Here is a 16,115-nt window from a genome sequence, read left to right as displayed (position 1 = left end):
AGATTTGCATAAACGTGTTTGATTGGCTGGCGCTTCCAGCTCAGCTTCAAAAGTTGAACATTGCTCAACTTTTGAATCCTGGACATCCTGGAAATCTTCGCTTCGCTCCCCCACAATGCAGTTCGGCGAAAAGCGAGGCAATGTGACGTCATCCCCATTCAAAGTCAATGGGCAGAGAAGCGGTGGAAGATTCTTCTGAAGCTGCCGTGTGGACGTACCGTGACTGAAGAGACTTGCAATTATTTGCTCTAGACTTGCTTTAAAACGTAGTTAATTATGAAGTTATAATAATAATCCAATGCTGAGGCAATAATGTAATATAATACATTATTTTATATATATTTATATATGTATTTTTGGTCTTAAAGTTACAACCGGGCCTTTGAGTCAACCATAATACTGATGTGGCTGTGATGAAACTGAGTTGACCCCCCTGCCTTACCCCTGCCATCTCATTAGGATGTAGCAAACAATAGTACTACGGTATCTCCTCTGAAGGCAGCAGATGCTCGGGGCCTGTCCTGACACGTCTGCAACCTGCAATAACTCCACAACACATGCGTCCCCACGGGAGGACCATCCGTTTCATTCCCCTGAACTGGCTGCGGAGGAAATTCCTCTCCACAACAACCTGTTTGTTGAGAAACGAACAAAGGATAGAAGTTTCGAGCAAAGTTTTGTTATTTAATAAAGTCAAACAAGTCGATCTATTTCAGCTGAGAGGACAGAATCGAGCACAAGCCAATCAGTACTAGGCCTGACCACATGCAACAGAACATACAAGGAAAGGGAAGCGAGAACATGGACACACATGGTCATTAGAAAGCTGATATTAATCCTAACGATGGTCGAAGAGACGGCCGTCTGTTTGTCTCAGGAGGTGAGAATTAGAAGCTAGACGTGAATTCAAAGCGCGGGAAAATCAAAGCAGAGAAGTACGTTATATACTTACATGCGTTCAACACTTCGTTCTGATTCACTCGTTCGCTAAAGATTTTGAAGACTTCCACGTTCTTGTGACACGTACACCCTACGCTTCCTATGTGTTGGTGCGGGCTGCGTTCACGAGCAAGCGCTCCGAGACCAGTGGACCAGAGTCCGGTTGTGTAGTTCACTTCAGAGGTCTCGAACCGCGTTCACACCGACCCAAACGACCCGCGCCAAGCGGCTAAACACCAGCGTTGGATCCGACCGGACTGAACGAGGATGGTGTGAACGCGACCTGAATGATGAACTGCAATACTGATAGTTTTGAACAAGGCGGTTCAGTTTAGCATCTTAAGCGAGCGTACATGGGTATGCGTGTGTTCTTCAGAGAAGCAGTGGGGGGTGTGTGTGGAACTCTTTCAACGCCTGCATCGTGTGGACCGCAGGAGGAAGCCGGTGGGCGGAGCGTCCCCCGTGAAGTCTCTGTTGTCAGCCGGGCGTTGCTCCCTTAGACACGCCCGACTGCTCAGCGCCTGATCACCGCTGAGGGGAAACCGTCTGGCGTCCGTCAGAGTCCACGGGAGGGGGGCGGCCATGTTGAGTCACTGTGTGTGTGTGTGTGTGTGTGTGTGTGTGTGTGTGTGTGTGTGTGTGTGTGTGTGTGTGTGTGTGTGTGTGTGTGTGTGTGTGTGTGTGTGTGTGTGTGTGTGTGTGTGTGTGTGTGTGTGTGTGTGTGTGTGTGTGTGTGTGTGTGTGTGTGTGTGTGTGTGTGTGTGGTGTGTGTGTGTGTGTGTGTGTGTGTGTGTGTGTGGTTTAACGGCAGATAAGACACTCGTTGTTCCAATTCAAGAGGCAAGTCTTTTAGCGTATCAAGTACCTTTGCTAGGATTTTTTAGAAACCTTTGACGCTGAGTGAAGTAACCCGTGATCAGAGGTGGGAGAAGTACTCAGATCTGGTACTTGAGTAAAAGTAGAAGTACTCAGATCTGGTACTTGAGTAAAAGTGGAAGTACTCAGATCTGGTACTTGAGTAAAAGTAGAAGTACTTAGATCTTGTACTTGAGTAAAAGTAGAAGTACTCAGATCTTTTATTTGAGTAAAAGTAGAAGTACTCAGATCTGGTACTTGAGTAAAAGTAGAAGTACTCAGATCTGGTGCTTGAGTAAAAGTAGAAGTACTTAGATCTTGTACTTGAGTAAAAGTAGAAGTACTCAGATCTTTTATTTGAGTAAAAGTAGAAGTACTCAGATCTGGTACTTGAGTAAAAGTAGAAGTACTCAGATCTGGTGCTTGAGTAAAAGTAGAAGTACTTAGATCTTGTACTTGAGTAAAAGTAGAAGTACTCAGATCTTGTACTTGAGTAAAAGTAGAAGTACTCAGATCTTGTACTTGACTAAAAGTAGAAGTACTCAGATCTTTTATTTGAGTAAAAGTAGAAGTACTCAGATCTGGTACTTGAGTAAAAGTAGAAGTACTCAGATCTTGTACTTGAGTAAAAGTAGAAGTACTCAGATCTGGTGCTTGAGTAAAAGTAGAAGTACTCAGATCTTGTACTTGAGTAAAAGTAGAAGTACTCATATCTTTTATTTGAGTAAAAGTAGAAGTACTCAGATCTGGTACTTGAGTAAAAGTAGAAGTACTCAGATCTTGTACTCGAGTAAAAGTAGAAGTACTCAGATCTGGTGCTTGAGTAAAGTAGAAGTACTCAGATCATGTACTTGAGTAAAAGTACTGAGATATTGTATTTGAGTAAAAGTAGAAGTACTCAGATCTGGTACTTGAGTAAAAGTAGAAGTACTCAGATCTTGTTCTTGAGTAAAAGTAGAAGTACTCAGATCTTGTACTTGAGTAAAAGTAGAAGTACTCAGATCTTGTACTTGAGTAAAAGTAGAAGTACTCAGATCTTGGACTTGAATAAAAGTAGAAGTACTCAGATCTTGTACTTGAGTTAAAGTAGAAGTACTCAGATCTGGTTCTTGAGTAAAAGTAGAAGTACTCAGATCTTGTACTTGAGTAAAGGTAGAAGTACTCAGACCTTGTTCTTGAGTAAAAGTAGAAGTACTCAGATCTTGTACTTGAGTAAAAGTAGAAGTACTCAGAGCTTGGACTTGAGTAAACGTGGAAGTACTCAGAGCTTGTATTGAGTAAAAGTAGAAGTACTCGGAGCTTGGACTTGAGTACCAGTAGAAGTACTCAGAGCTTGTACTTGAGTAAAAGTAGAAGCACTCAGATCTTGTTCTTGAGTAAAGTAGAAGTACTCAGAGCTTGTACTTGAGTAAAAGTGGAAGTACTCAGATCTTGTTCTTGAGTAAAGTAATAGTACTCAAATCTTGTTCTTGAGTAAAAGTAGAAGTACTCAGATCATGTACTTGAGTAAAAGTACTGAGATATTGTATTTGAGTAAAAGTAGAAGTACTCAGATCTGGTACTTGAGTAAAAGTAGATGTACTCGGATCTTGTTCTTGAGTAAAAGTAGAAGTACTCAGATCATGTTCTTGAGTAAAAGTACAAGTACTCAGATATTGTACTTGAGTAAAAGTAGAAGTACTCAGATCATGTTCTTGAGTAAAAGTACAAGTACTCAGATATTGTACTTGAGTAAAAGTAGAAGTACTCAGATATTGTGCTTGAGTAAAAGTAGAAGTACTCAGATCTTGTACTTGAGTTAAAGTAGAAGTACTCAGGTCTTGTACTTGAGTAAAAGTAGAAGTACTCAGATCTGGTGCTTGAGTAAAAGTATAAGTACTCAGATCTGGTGCTTGAGTAAAAGTGGAAGTACTCAGATCTTGTTCTTGAGTAAAGTAGAAGTACTCAGATCTTGTTATTGAGTAAAGTAGAAGTACTCAGATCTGGTACTTGAGTAAAAGTAGAAGTACTCAGATCTGGTGCTTGAGTTAAAGTAGAAGTACTCAGATCTTGTACTTGAGTAAAAGTAGAAGTACCAGAGTGTAGGAATACTCTGCTACAGTAAAAGTCCTGCATTCAAAAATATTCCTCAAGTGAAAGTAGAAAAGTATTCTCATCAAAATATAGTGAAAGTAGCGACAGTACACCATGTACCTCTGAACTGTAGTGGAGTCGAAGTACACAGTAGCATAACATGGCCGTATCTAAAGTGTTACTTGAGTACATGTACTTAGTTACTCTCCAGCTCTGACGTCTCGGGGTCAGTCGGTACATGTTCAACGTACCGTGTGACGCTGTATCCTCCGTCTGTGTGCGAACCCCCCAAACAGAGGGTTCTGATCCATGCTTACTGCTGTCTGACGCTGACATTACTACAAGACCCTCATCAGAGTCCTCACGACCCAGAGCCTGAGGACGGTGTGTTATTTAAAAGGAGTCTATACATCGTAAAGTAATGAAGCGCAAAGTCATGAGGTCGTGGAAATAGACGCCCTATTTATAAAATATTCAGCCGTGGTGTTTTCGCACTATAGTGCTACTCTACATCAGCCCAGAGTGTAAAGCACTTAAAGAGAAACACGTGAGAAGTAGAACGTACAGGTATTTGAGTTCAACATGAGAGAAGTAGAAAGTACAGGTATTTGAGTTCAACATGTAAGAAGTAGAAAGTACAGGTATTTGGGTTCAACATGTAAGAAGTAGAAAGTACAGGTATTTGAGTTCAACATGTAAGAAGTAGAAAGTACAGGTATTTGAGTTCAACATGTAAGAAGTAGAAAGTACAGGTATTTGAGTTCAACATGTGAGAAGTAGAAAGTACAGGTATTTGAGTTCAACATGTAAGAAGTAGAAAGTACAGGTATTTGAGTTCAACATGTGAGAAGTAGAAAGTACAGGTATTTGTGTTCAACATGTAAGAAGTAGAAAGTACAGGTATTTGGGTTCAACATGTGAGAAGTAGAAAGTACAGGTATTTGGGTTCAACATGTGAGAAGTAGAAAGTACAGGTATTTGTGTTCAACATGTAAGAAGTAGAAAGTACAGGTATTTGAGTTCAACATGTGAGAAGTAGAAAGTACAGGTATTTGTGTTCAACATGTAAGAAGTAGAAAGTACAGGTATTTGAGTTCAACATGTGAGAAGTAGAAAGTACAGGTATTTGAGTTCAACATGTAAGAAGTAGAAAGTACAGGTATTTGAGTTCAACATGTGAGAAGTAGAAAGTACAGGTATTTGTGTTCAACATGTAAGAAGTAGAAAGTACAGGTATTTGGGTTCAACATGTGAGAAGTAGAAAGTACAGGTATTTGGGTTCAACATGTGAGAAGTAGAAAGTACAGGTATTTGTGTTCAACATGTAAGAAGTAGAAAGTACAGGTATTTGAGTTCAACATGTGAGAAGTAGAAAGTACAGGTATTTGTGTTCAACATGTAAGAAGTAGAAAGTACAGGTATTTGAGTTCAACATGTAAGAAGTAGAAAGTACATGTATTTGAGTTCAACATGTAAGAAGTAGAAAGTACAGGTATTTGTGTTCAACATGTAAGAAGTAGAAAGTACAGGTATTTGTGTTCAACATGTAAGAAGTAGAAAGTACAGGTATTTGTGTTCAACATGTAAGAAGTAGAAAGTACAGGTATTTGGGTTCAACATGTGAGAAGTAGAAAGTACAGGTATTTGAGTTCAACATGTAAGAAGTAGAAAGTACAGGTATTTGAGTTCAACATGTAAGAAGTAGAAAGTACAGGTATTTGAGTTCAACATGTGAGAAGTAGAAAGTACAGGTATTTGTGTTCAACATGTAAGAAGTAGAAAGTACAGGTATTTGTGTTCAGGTATTTGAGTTCAACATGAGAGAAGTAGAAAGTACAGGTATTTGTGTTCAACATGTAAGAAGTAGAAAGTACAGGTATTTGGGTTCAACATGTGAGAAGTAGAAAGTACAGGTATTTGAGTTCAACATGTAAGAAGTAGAAAGTACAGGTATTTGAGTTCAACATGTAAGAAGTAGAAAGTACAGGTATTTGAGTTCAACATGTGAGAAGTAGAAAGTACAGGTATTTGTGTTCAACATGTAAGAAGTAGAAAGTACAGGTATTTGTGTTCAACATGTAAGAAGTCAAAGTAAAAAGTCGTCAGAAATATAAGTAGTGGAGTAAAGTACTGATACCAGAAACATGTACTTAAGTACAGTACCAAAGTATTTGTACTCCACTACTTCCCACCTCTGATCGTATCGTCTGTGATATCTCACCCTCTGTGTGTGTGTGTGTGTGTGTGTGTGTGTGTGTGTGTGTGTGTGTGTGTGTGTGTGTGTGTGTGTGTGTGTGTGTGTGTGTGTGTGTGTGTGTTTCAGGTGGCGGCGCAGGCGGTGCTGTTCCTCTGTATGAACACAGCGGGCGTCTTCATCAGTTACCTGTCGGACCGGGCCCAGCGCCAGGCCTTCCTGGAGACGAGGCGCTGCATCGAGGCGCGGCTGCGGCTGGAGACGGAGAACCAGAGACAGGTGAGGACGACACGATAACGCTCAAACAAGGGTCAAGGCCAACGAGCGGAAGGTGCTTTACAGAGACACGTGCGTTGCCTAATGCGGCTCGAAGAAGCTCAAGTGCAAGTGTATGTGGATGAATGCATGTAATAGGCATGCTAACACGCGAAAGAACACGCTCGATGTGGTGGAGACAGCCGTGTGTCGTTGCCCTCCCGTTGGGGGGGGGGGGGGTCGCTCGGTGCGCTCAGGCTTTGATAAGAAAGCAGCCATTGATGGATTTCAGTCGACAGCACTGGCTGTTTGCAGCTCGGCTAATGAGCCCGCAGAGAGGACGGGAACACAGACGCTACATCGATCCGCTGCTAACTGGGCATCAGCATGGTGGACACACACACACACACACACACACACACACACACACACAACACACACACACACACACACACACACACGCACACACGCACACGCACACACACACACACGCATACAACACACACACACACACACACACACACACACACACACTGCTGCAAACACTGCCTAACAAGCTACCAAACACACACACACACACACACACACACACACACACACACACACACACACACACACACACACACACACACACACACACACACACACACACACACACACACACACACACACACACACACACACACACACATACTGAAATAGAATCAACATAGTCTGAGTCAGATGGGCACAGCAGTATAAACACACACACAGACACACACAGACACACACACACACACACACACACACAGACACACACACACAGACACACACACACACACACACACACACACACACACACACACACACACACACACACACACACACACACACACACACACACACACACACACACACACACACACACACACACACCACACACACACACACACACACACACACACACACACACAGAGGGCTTTGTGTACGCAGTGGAGTGGACAGCTGGGCTCTGAGAAGCCACAGAAAGTCTTTACGCCGTCGTGTTTCCTGGAAGGTTCTTGGCTCTGAGCTGTAATGGATAATGGAGCGAGATGTCTTGATGGGAACCAATCACGGCCTTCCATTTCTGTCAACATGCTGTAAGAACACAGAGCCATGTTTCTGTCATACGGCCTCACTGCGTGTGTGTCCTTAAAGTGCGACTGTGACATAAGACGGGAGTCAGGTTCACATCCAGACACATCATCTATCGTCTGTCGATGCGAGCCGCCGCCGCCGCCGGTGGCTTCTCTCCAGTCAGAAAGCACTACATGTCAATCTGAGTGTTAGTATCACGTGTTATTGTGAGGAAGGTCAGGGCACATCAGATCCGTGTGCAGCTGATGAGGATACTCCTCACAGCAACAGACCGAGTGAAACACTTGAAACTAGAAAACTGCTAATACACGTGTTAAACAGAAGCCATGTTGTCCCTCCGCGTTGCATTCAGATGGTGTGTTTCAAATGTTCTGAAAATAGCGTGCTCAAAGACACTTTGTTTATTTATTTATTTCGTACAATCAGGACTGTTCTCACTTTTATTGGGTGTATTTCTGTAAACGCAATTTGTCCCTGCGATAATTGTAAAATTAAAGTAATAGTTGAATCGAGAATAGCTTAGCCGCAGCGTAGCATCGTTACTTCGTGGTCCGCCACAAGCGAGCGGCAGGAGCGGGCTGAGCATCAGCTGTGGCTTGGCTAGCTGTTCACAACACCTTTACTTGTATCCACATCTCTCGCTAGAATCTCACCATCCAACTAACAACAACAACAACAGCAACGTCAAGCCTTTGGGCTCTGAAACTACGGGGCGGGCCGAGGACAAATACACATGCGTTAATCACACGTTAAAATAATTAGTGGCATTAAAAAAAAAATGGCGCTACGTTATTAACGCGTTAACTTGACCGCCCTACATATAATAAATAATGACACAGCAGAAGTACTTCCTTTCCACTGGAAAGACCCTGCCCCCCCTCACGTTCCGTGCTCATGGTTTTCTAATGCAGGGGTTCCCAAACGTTGCCATGCCAAGGACCCCATATGGCATTATCCCCCCCCCCCCCTGAGCACATTATGATGGAGAATATGACTAATTAATCATACAGCTTAATACATTTTCTTAATATATATTTGTATTAATAAAAAGTGATTTCTGTCTTTATAATATTATATACTGTTGAACAGTAATATGAACAATTATTTTTGCAAGCTAATTATGCCTTAATAATATTATATATAATATTCAACAGTAATATTATCAATACACATATTTATATTCATATATAAACATCAATATTTGCTACATCCGTGCTCTCATCCGGCTGCAGAGCGAAATATTCAATAGCTCTCACTTGCTCCAAAAGCTGAGCAGATACTCAGTTTCACTCTCAGCAGCGGCAGCTCGATTCTGATTGGCTTGAAGGCCGGTCGTGAGATTTAAAAACAATAAAATATTAATAAATAAAAAATATTAAAAGATTGGCATCAAAGGACACAGATTGATAGATATGCAGTTATTAATAACATCTGGAAAAAAAAAATTCCCCTTTCCCTCAAACTTTGCGTGAACCCCTTGGCACCCCCTGGCGCCCCCCGGGGGGTCGGGGCCCCCACTTTGAAAAACACTGCTCTAATGTACCTAAAGATGATGCTTTAAGTAAAACATTATGTTTCCCCTCTCCCAAAAGGACTGATTTGCTGAAGTGCTACCGAGGTGTCCCTGAGCAAGGCACCGTTCCCCACATTGCTCCCCGGGCGCCGTTCAAAATGGCAGCACACTGCTCCTAACACTAGGATGGGTCAAATGCAGAGAAATAATTTCCCCATGAGGGATTAATAAAAGTTCATCTTAATCTTAATCTTAATTTCATGTATATTTATGTAATTCCCAACGGCAGCCCTGAGAGTATTTTCTAAATGCCCCAAAATGCCGATATAAGCCCTTTGTAATAAACTGATGTTTACTGTTTTGGATGAAAGCTCTCACGGTTCAGCACCGATTAGGAATAGCAAATCAGCTTCAGGCGGCAACTCTAAATTGGACCTTAAAGCTGACTTTAAACTGATGACCCCCCCCCCCACAAGCGACAATAAAAGCAGCACGGAGGAACAAAGTGTTTCCCACTGAACCTTTAACCCCATCGGAGGAACCGTTGAAGATGGAAGTTGTCAGGGAGCTGCAGCAGGGCTTTAGCTCGCGGCTAAATTCAAGCTACGCTAATGACTTTCAAAACTAATCTGACACTGAGTCCCCTGGCTCTCATCTGACTGAAAGCAAAGTGTGTGTCCAGTGAAGCAAACACACACCGCCCACTGTACACACTGCAAACCATGTGCAGACGTGAGATGCAGTTAGATTTACCAACAGTGTAGTCAAATGAGATTTATTTACTCTTTAAATATTCACTTATATTTTCATGAAATATGTGAGAAAAGCCAAGCTGACGTGTTTTTACAGCTGAAATGAAAGTAATTGTGAGTTCCTGTGATTTCTTTCCTCCAACTATGCAATATACAACACACTTAACATAAAAGGAAAGAAGTACAACAGTGAAATAGACACAATTGTTCAAGAAAAAGAGAAATACAAGACAGAGAGATAAGATGTAATGCAAAATGAAATACTGTACAGTAGAATAAATACCGTGTACCTGTAAAAAGCTAAAGGTGGCTAATGTTGGGCTATAAAGGAACTACAGCACGGTCACATGACTTCACGTCACCACCGCTAAGCTAAAGGAGGCTAATGTTGGGCTATAGAGGAACTACAGCACGGTCACATGACTTCACGTCACCACCGCTGAGCTAAAGGTGGCTAATGTTGGGCTATAAAGGAACTACAGCACGGTCAGATGACTTCACGTCACCACCGCTAAGCTAAAGGAGGCTAATGCTGGGCTATAAAGGAACTACAGCACGGTCACATGACTTCACGTCACCGCCGCTAAGCTAAAGGAGGCTAATGCTGGGCTATAAAGGAACTACAGCACGGTCACATGACTTCACGTCACCACCGCTAAGCTAAAGGTGGCTAATGTTGGGCTATAGAGGAACTACAGCACGGTCACATGACTTCACGTCACCACCGCTAAGCTAAAGGTGGCTAATGTTGGGCTATAAAGGAACTACAGCACGGTCACATGACTTCACGTCACCACCGCTAAGCTAAAGGTGGCTAATGTTGGGCTATAAAGGAACTACAGCACGGTCACATGACTTCACGTCACCACCGCTAAGCTAAAGGTGGCTAATGTTGGGCTATAGAGGAACTACAGCACGGTCACATGACTTCACGTCACCACCGCTAAGCTAAAGGTGGCTAATGTTGGGCTTTAAAGGAACTACAGCACGGTCACATGACTTCACGTCACCACCGCTAAGCTAAAGGAGGCTAATGCTGGGCTATAAAGGAACTACAGCACGGTCACATGACTTCACGTCACCACCGCTAAGCTAAAGGTGGCTAATGTTGGGCTTTAAAGGAACTACAGCACGGTCACATGACTTCACGTCACCACCGCTAAGCTAAAGGAGGCTAATGCTGGGCTATAAAGGAACTACAGCACGGTCACATGACTTCACGTCACCACCGCTAAGCTAAAGGAGGCTAATGTTGGGCTATAAAGGAACTACAGCACGGTCACATGACTTCACGTCACCACCGCTAAAGAAGTACAACAGTGAAATAGACACAATTGTTCAAGAAACAGAGAAATACAAGACAGAGAGATAAGACGTAATGCAAAATGAAATACTGTACAGTAGAATAAATACCGTGTATAAGCACGTTTTCTACCTGGAAGTCATTTTAAGCAAAAATATAGGTTACATGAGGTCGGCTATTGCTTTGAACCAGCTACAGTCTGACTGACCGCTGACTTCCTGTGGTGCAGCGAAGACGAAACAAAAAACAAAAATTAGGGTCAGACTCTAAATGTAAATTCAAGATGCCCCTGTGTAAAATGCACATTTCTTGCAGTGTATCTGCACCTCCACACCCTGCAGCGTTCGCTTGTGATGCAGCAGAGGAAGCATTAGCAACGCTCCACTGCTGAGTTTCTGTCTAGACTTTCATTTGGGGACGCTCTGCTCCACTTTCTGCACCGAGAGCAGCTCAACCAACACAGTTTACACATTACACAACTCCACTGAGTGATGGAGGGGTGACGTATTCTTGTTGTGGACCCTGAAGGCAGCATCTCCCTGGTTCCATCCACAACAAGCCAATGGGATTTCTCCATGTGATTTTGGATTATTGCAGAAAATAATCTCTGTGTCAAACAAACGTTTTGTTCAGCAGGATAATCTCTACATATTAACGCCACTTTATAATTCATGAAGTAAAAAGCTAATGTTGGGCTATAAAGGAACTACAGCACGGTCACATGACTTCACGTCACCACAGCTAAGCTAAAGGAGGCTAATGTTGGACTATAAAGGAACTACAGCACGGTCACATGACTTCACGTCGCCACCGCTAAACTAAAGGACGCTAATGTTGGGCTATAAAGGAACTACAGCACGGTCACATGACTTCACGTCACCACCGCTAAGCTAAAAGAGGCTAATGCTGGGCTATAAAGGAACTACAGCAAGGTCACATGACTTCACGTCACCACCGCTAAGCTAAAGGTGGCTAATGTTAGGCTATAAAGGAACTACAGCACGGTCACATGACTTCACGTCACCACCGCTAAGCTACAGGTGGCGAATGTTGGGCTATAAAGGAACTACAGCACGGTCACATGACTTCACGTCGCCACCGCTAAACTAAAGGACGCTAATGTTGGGCTATAAAGGAACTACAGCACGGTCACATGACTTCACGTCACCACCGCTAAGCTAAAAGAGGCTAATGCTGGGCTATAAAGGAACTACAGCAAGGTCACATGACTTCACGTCACCACCGCTAAGCTAAAGGTGGCTAATGTTGGGCTATAAAGGAACTACAGCACGGTCACATGACTTCACGTCACCACCGCTAAGCTATAGGTGGCGAATGTTGGGCTATAAAGGAACTACAGCACGGTCACATGACTTCACGTCACCACCGCTAAGCTAAAGGCGGCTAATGTTGGGCTATAAAGGAACTACAGCACGGTCACATGACTTCACGTCACCACCGCTAAGCTAAAGGAGGCTAATGCTGGGCTATAGAGGAACTACAGCACGGTCACATGACTTCAGGTCACCACCGCTAAGCTAAAGGAGGCTAATGCTGGGCTATAGAGGAACTACAGCACGGTCACATGACTTCAGGTCACCACCGCTAAGCTAAAGGAGGCTAATGCTGGGCTATAGAGGAACTACAGCACGGTCACATGACTTCACGTCACCACCGCTAAGCTAAAGGTGGCTAATGTTGGGCTATAAAGGAACTACAGCACGGTCACATGACTTCACCTCACCACCGCTAAGCTAAAGGAGGCTAATGTTGGGCTATAAAGGAACTACAGCACGGTCACATGACTTCACGTCACCACCGCTAAGCTAAAGGAGGCTAATGTTGGGCTATAGAGGAACTACAGCACGGTCACATGACTTCACCTCACCACCGCTAAGCTAAAGGAGGCTAATGTTGGGCTGTAAAGGAACTACAGCACGGTCACATGACTTCACGTCACCACTGCTAAGCTTTTTATGTCGTAGAATAAAAATCTCTTCAGCTTGTGTTAACCACAGACCTTATTTCACGCTAACAACTAAAAACACACTCAGAAAACTATTGAAGAGGAGACAGGAAGTGCTAAAAGGCTGCCTCCTTTCAGGGTTTTAGAATGTATCCCCTAATATGTATTTTTTACTGGAAACCGTACAGAGTGCATTAGGATTAGGATCCAGAGAGGCCGAAAATAACATGCGTTGTATTCTTCACATCAACAGTAGACACATATATTGGTTCCTGTGTTATGGAACATTTGTGTTTGATTGATGCAACATTTGTTTATTAAAACCCTTTAACACAAAGTTAATCCTTGAGAGTTGCAGTTATTAAATATGTGAAGCCCCAAAGTCCATCTGGTTTGTTGAACATGTGTTGGTTGTGTTCTGACGCAGAGAAAGTTGTGTGTTGGTTGAAACAGAAACCGAGCGATGGCTCCCGCGTGTCGGCACGTACAGCTCAGAGATATTTATTCTTCCTGAGGATCTTCTGCTGCCGGAGCTTAGCCTGGCAGAGACGCAGTCATCTCTTAAATCAGTCCTTACAGACGGACTTTATGTAACTTGTTTTTACAAGATGCTGCTCCCGCCAGTTTAATACCAACTCTCTGACTTCAGTCGAGTCCTCTTTGCCTAATCTTGATGCTGTGTTGTTCACCGTGGTACATTCATCCCTGGGGAGACGTAAATACATTACGTGTTTAAGCTTAAATAATCAGCAGCAGGACATCTCAAACGTGACATGTGTATTTCTCCATTACTGTTACATTACCAAAAAAGGTGTTTCTTTATCAATTGAATTAATCGGTATCTCCGTCATGGAAGGACTGACGGTCAGTCTCGAACACATATATGATAACATCGTTAAGCAAGATGATATGTTACGAAAGGTCACTTATTTGTAAGAGAAGAAGAGTAAACCAGCATCTTCTCATTATATCCAAATGTGTAATAATTATTCGGCTGTTTCTCAGAACTAACGAGATGCTTTTCTCCCCCCGCAGGAGAGACTGGTGTTATCAGTCCTGCCTCGTTTTGTAGTTTTGGAAATGATCAACGACATGACAAATGTAGACGACGAACACCTCCAGCATCAGTTCCACAGAATCTACATCCACCGCTACGAGAATGTCAGGTGAGGACACGAGTGTATTCATTTAACGTGTGTGTGTGTGGACATTATGACTCACTAGGAGGGAACATTTCACATATGGTCCATTTTTAATTCTGAAAAAAGAAAGGGATAGATGAGGCATGCTCTTAAATAGAGAGGTGCAGGCATGAGTCCTAAAACCGTGACATGACTCAGCATTTCAGCACTTCCTGTCTCCTGGACTGGAAGTAAATGGTTTTCTGAATGTGTTTTTGGTTGTTAGCTTCAAATTACGTCTGTGGTTAAAAGTGTTTTTTACAGTTTCTTTATACGACATAAAATACGTTAGTATATACCCCACTGGAGAATTTTAAAACTGCGGTTGCTAACAAGTGTCTAAATGAGACGACATAACGTCATCAAGCCCAACATTAGCCGCCTTTAGCTTAGCGGTGGTGACGTGAAGTCATGTGACCGTGCTGTAGTTCTTTCATAGCCCAACATTAGCCACCTTTAGCTTAGCGGTGGTGACGTGAAGTCATGTGACCGTGCTGTAGTTCCTTTATAGCCCAACATTAGCCTCCTTTAGCTTAGCGGTGGTGACGTGAAGTCATGTGACCGTGCTGTAGTTCCTTTATAGCTAACATTAGCCTCCTTTAGCTTAGCGGTGGTGATGTGAAGTCATGTGACCGTGCTGTAGTTCCTTCATAGCCCAACATTAGCCACCTTTAGCTTAGCGGTGGTGACGTGAAGTCATGTGACCGTGCTGTAGTTCCTTTATAGCCCAACATTAGCCTCCTTTAGCTTAGCGGTGGTGACGTGAAGTCATGTGACCGTGCTGTAGTTCCTTTATAGCCCAACGTTAGCCTCCTTTAGCTTAGCGGTGGTGATGTGAAGTCATGTGACCGTGCTGTAGTTCCTTCATAGCCCAACATTAGCCGCCTTTAGCTTAGCGGTGGTGACGTGAAGTCATGTGGCCGTGCTGTAGTTCCTTTATAGCCCAACATTAGCCACCTTTAGCTTAGCGGTGGTGACGTGAAGTCATGTGACCGTGTTGTTGTTCCTTTATAGCCCAACATTAGCCACCTTTAGCTTAGCGGTGGTGATGTGAAGTCAAGTGACCGTGTTGTTGTTCCTTTATAGCCCAACATTAGCTTTTAACTTCAGAAATCATAAAGTGGTGTTCATATGTGGAGATTATCCTGATGAACTAAATGTGTAATTATCATAAACGTTCGTTTGACACAGAGATTATTTTCTGCAATAATCCAAAATCACATGGAGAAATCCCATTGTTTTTTTCCAGCAGGAGCCAGGTTGATGCTGCCTTCAGGGTCCATTACAGAAATATGACATTCCTGCACCACTCTATTGTTGAAATACTGTCTATACAGGATATACAGCTAATTAATGTCAATTAAAACAATGTTTGCTGATCAAGCAAATTATCCATCGTATGCTAGTTCCTGCAGGTTCTCGAAGCTAACTGACCCTGATATCTTTGTGTCAGATATTACTGAGAAATAGTGTTGTTTCAGATTCATTATTATGTATCACTCCATGTTATTATGAAGTGTTTGGATGGTGAAGAACTGGATATTGAAGTGACATTTCTATATTTTATTCAGCATTCTTTTCGCAGATGTCAAAGGCTTCACTAACCTCTCCACGACGCTGTCGGCGCAGGAGCTGGTGCGAATGTTGAACGAACTCTTTGCACGCTTCGACCGCCTCGCACACGTAAGAGATTTCACTAAATGCATGAGTGTTTTTTCTTTAAATGTTTGTCCTGTCCCTTTTCAGCATCAAACACTCGCACTATTACAAAGTTGTGTCAGTTTAGACCAGTGTTTCTCAAACTTTTTCACACCAAGGACCACTTACCTGACTCCACAGATATCCAAAATCACATCGTTTTTCTAGAACAGATTACAAATCGCCTGAAAATGGTACAAACAAGTGGCAACATGTGTGACGAAGGTGTTGCCCTGGGCTATATCATGCAATCAAAAGTGAAACGTA

The 16,115-nt window shown here is 42.9% G+C and overlaps 1 protein-coding gene across 1 annotated transcript in view; it reads left to right on the top strand.

The window, feature by feature from the left end:
• The first annotated feature begins 844 nt into the window (after nucleotides 1–844).
• Nucleotides 845–16,115, top strand: part of adcy8 (adenylate cyclase 8 (brain)) — a 68,398-nt gene continuing 53,127 nt past the window's right edge. The window contains exons 1-4 of the mRNA XM_034104937.2: nucleotides 845–880; nucleotides 6,191–6,340; nucleotides 14,005–14,135; nucleotides 15,722–15,833. Of these exons, the coding sequence (XP_033960828.1) occupies nucleotides 845–880; nucleotides 6,191–6,340; nucleotides 14,005–14,135; nucleotides 15,722–15,833 (429 nt within the window). The remainder of the gene's footprint in view (nucleotides 881–6,190; nucleotides 6,341–14,004; nucleotides 14,136–15,721; nucleotides 15,834–16,115) is intronic.

This window comes from Pseudochaenichthys georgianus, chromosome 17, assembly GCF_902827115.2.
Source record: "Pseudochaenichthys georgianus chromosome 17, fPseGeo1.2, whole genome shotgun sequence".
NCBI lineage: Eukaryota > Metazoa > Chordata > Actinopteri > Perciformes > Channichthyidae > Pseudochaenichthys > Pseudochaenichthys georgianus.
This window is presented reverse-complemented; position numbering and strand designations above follow the sequence as displayed.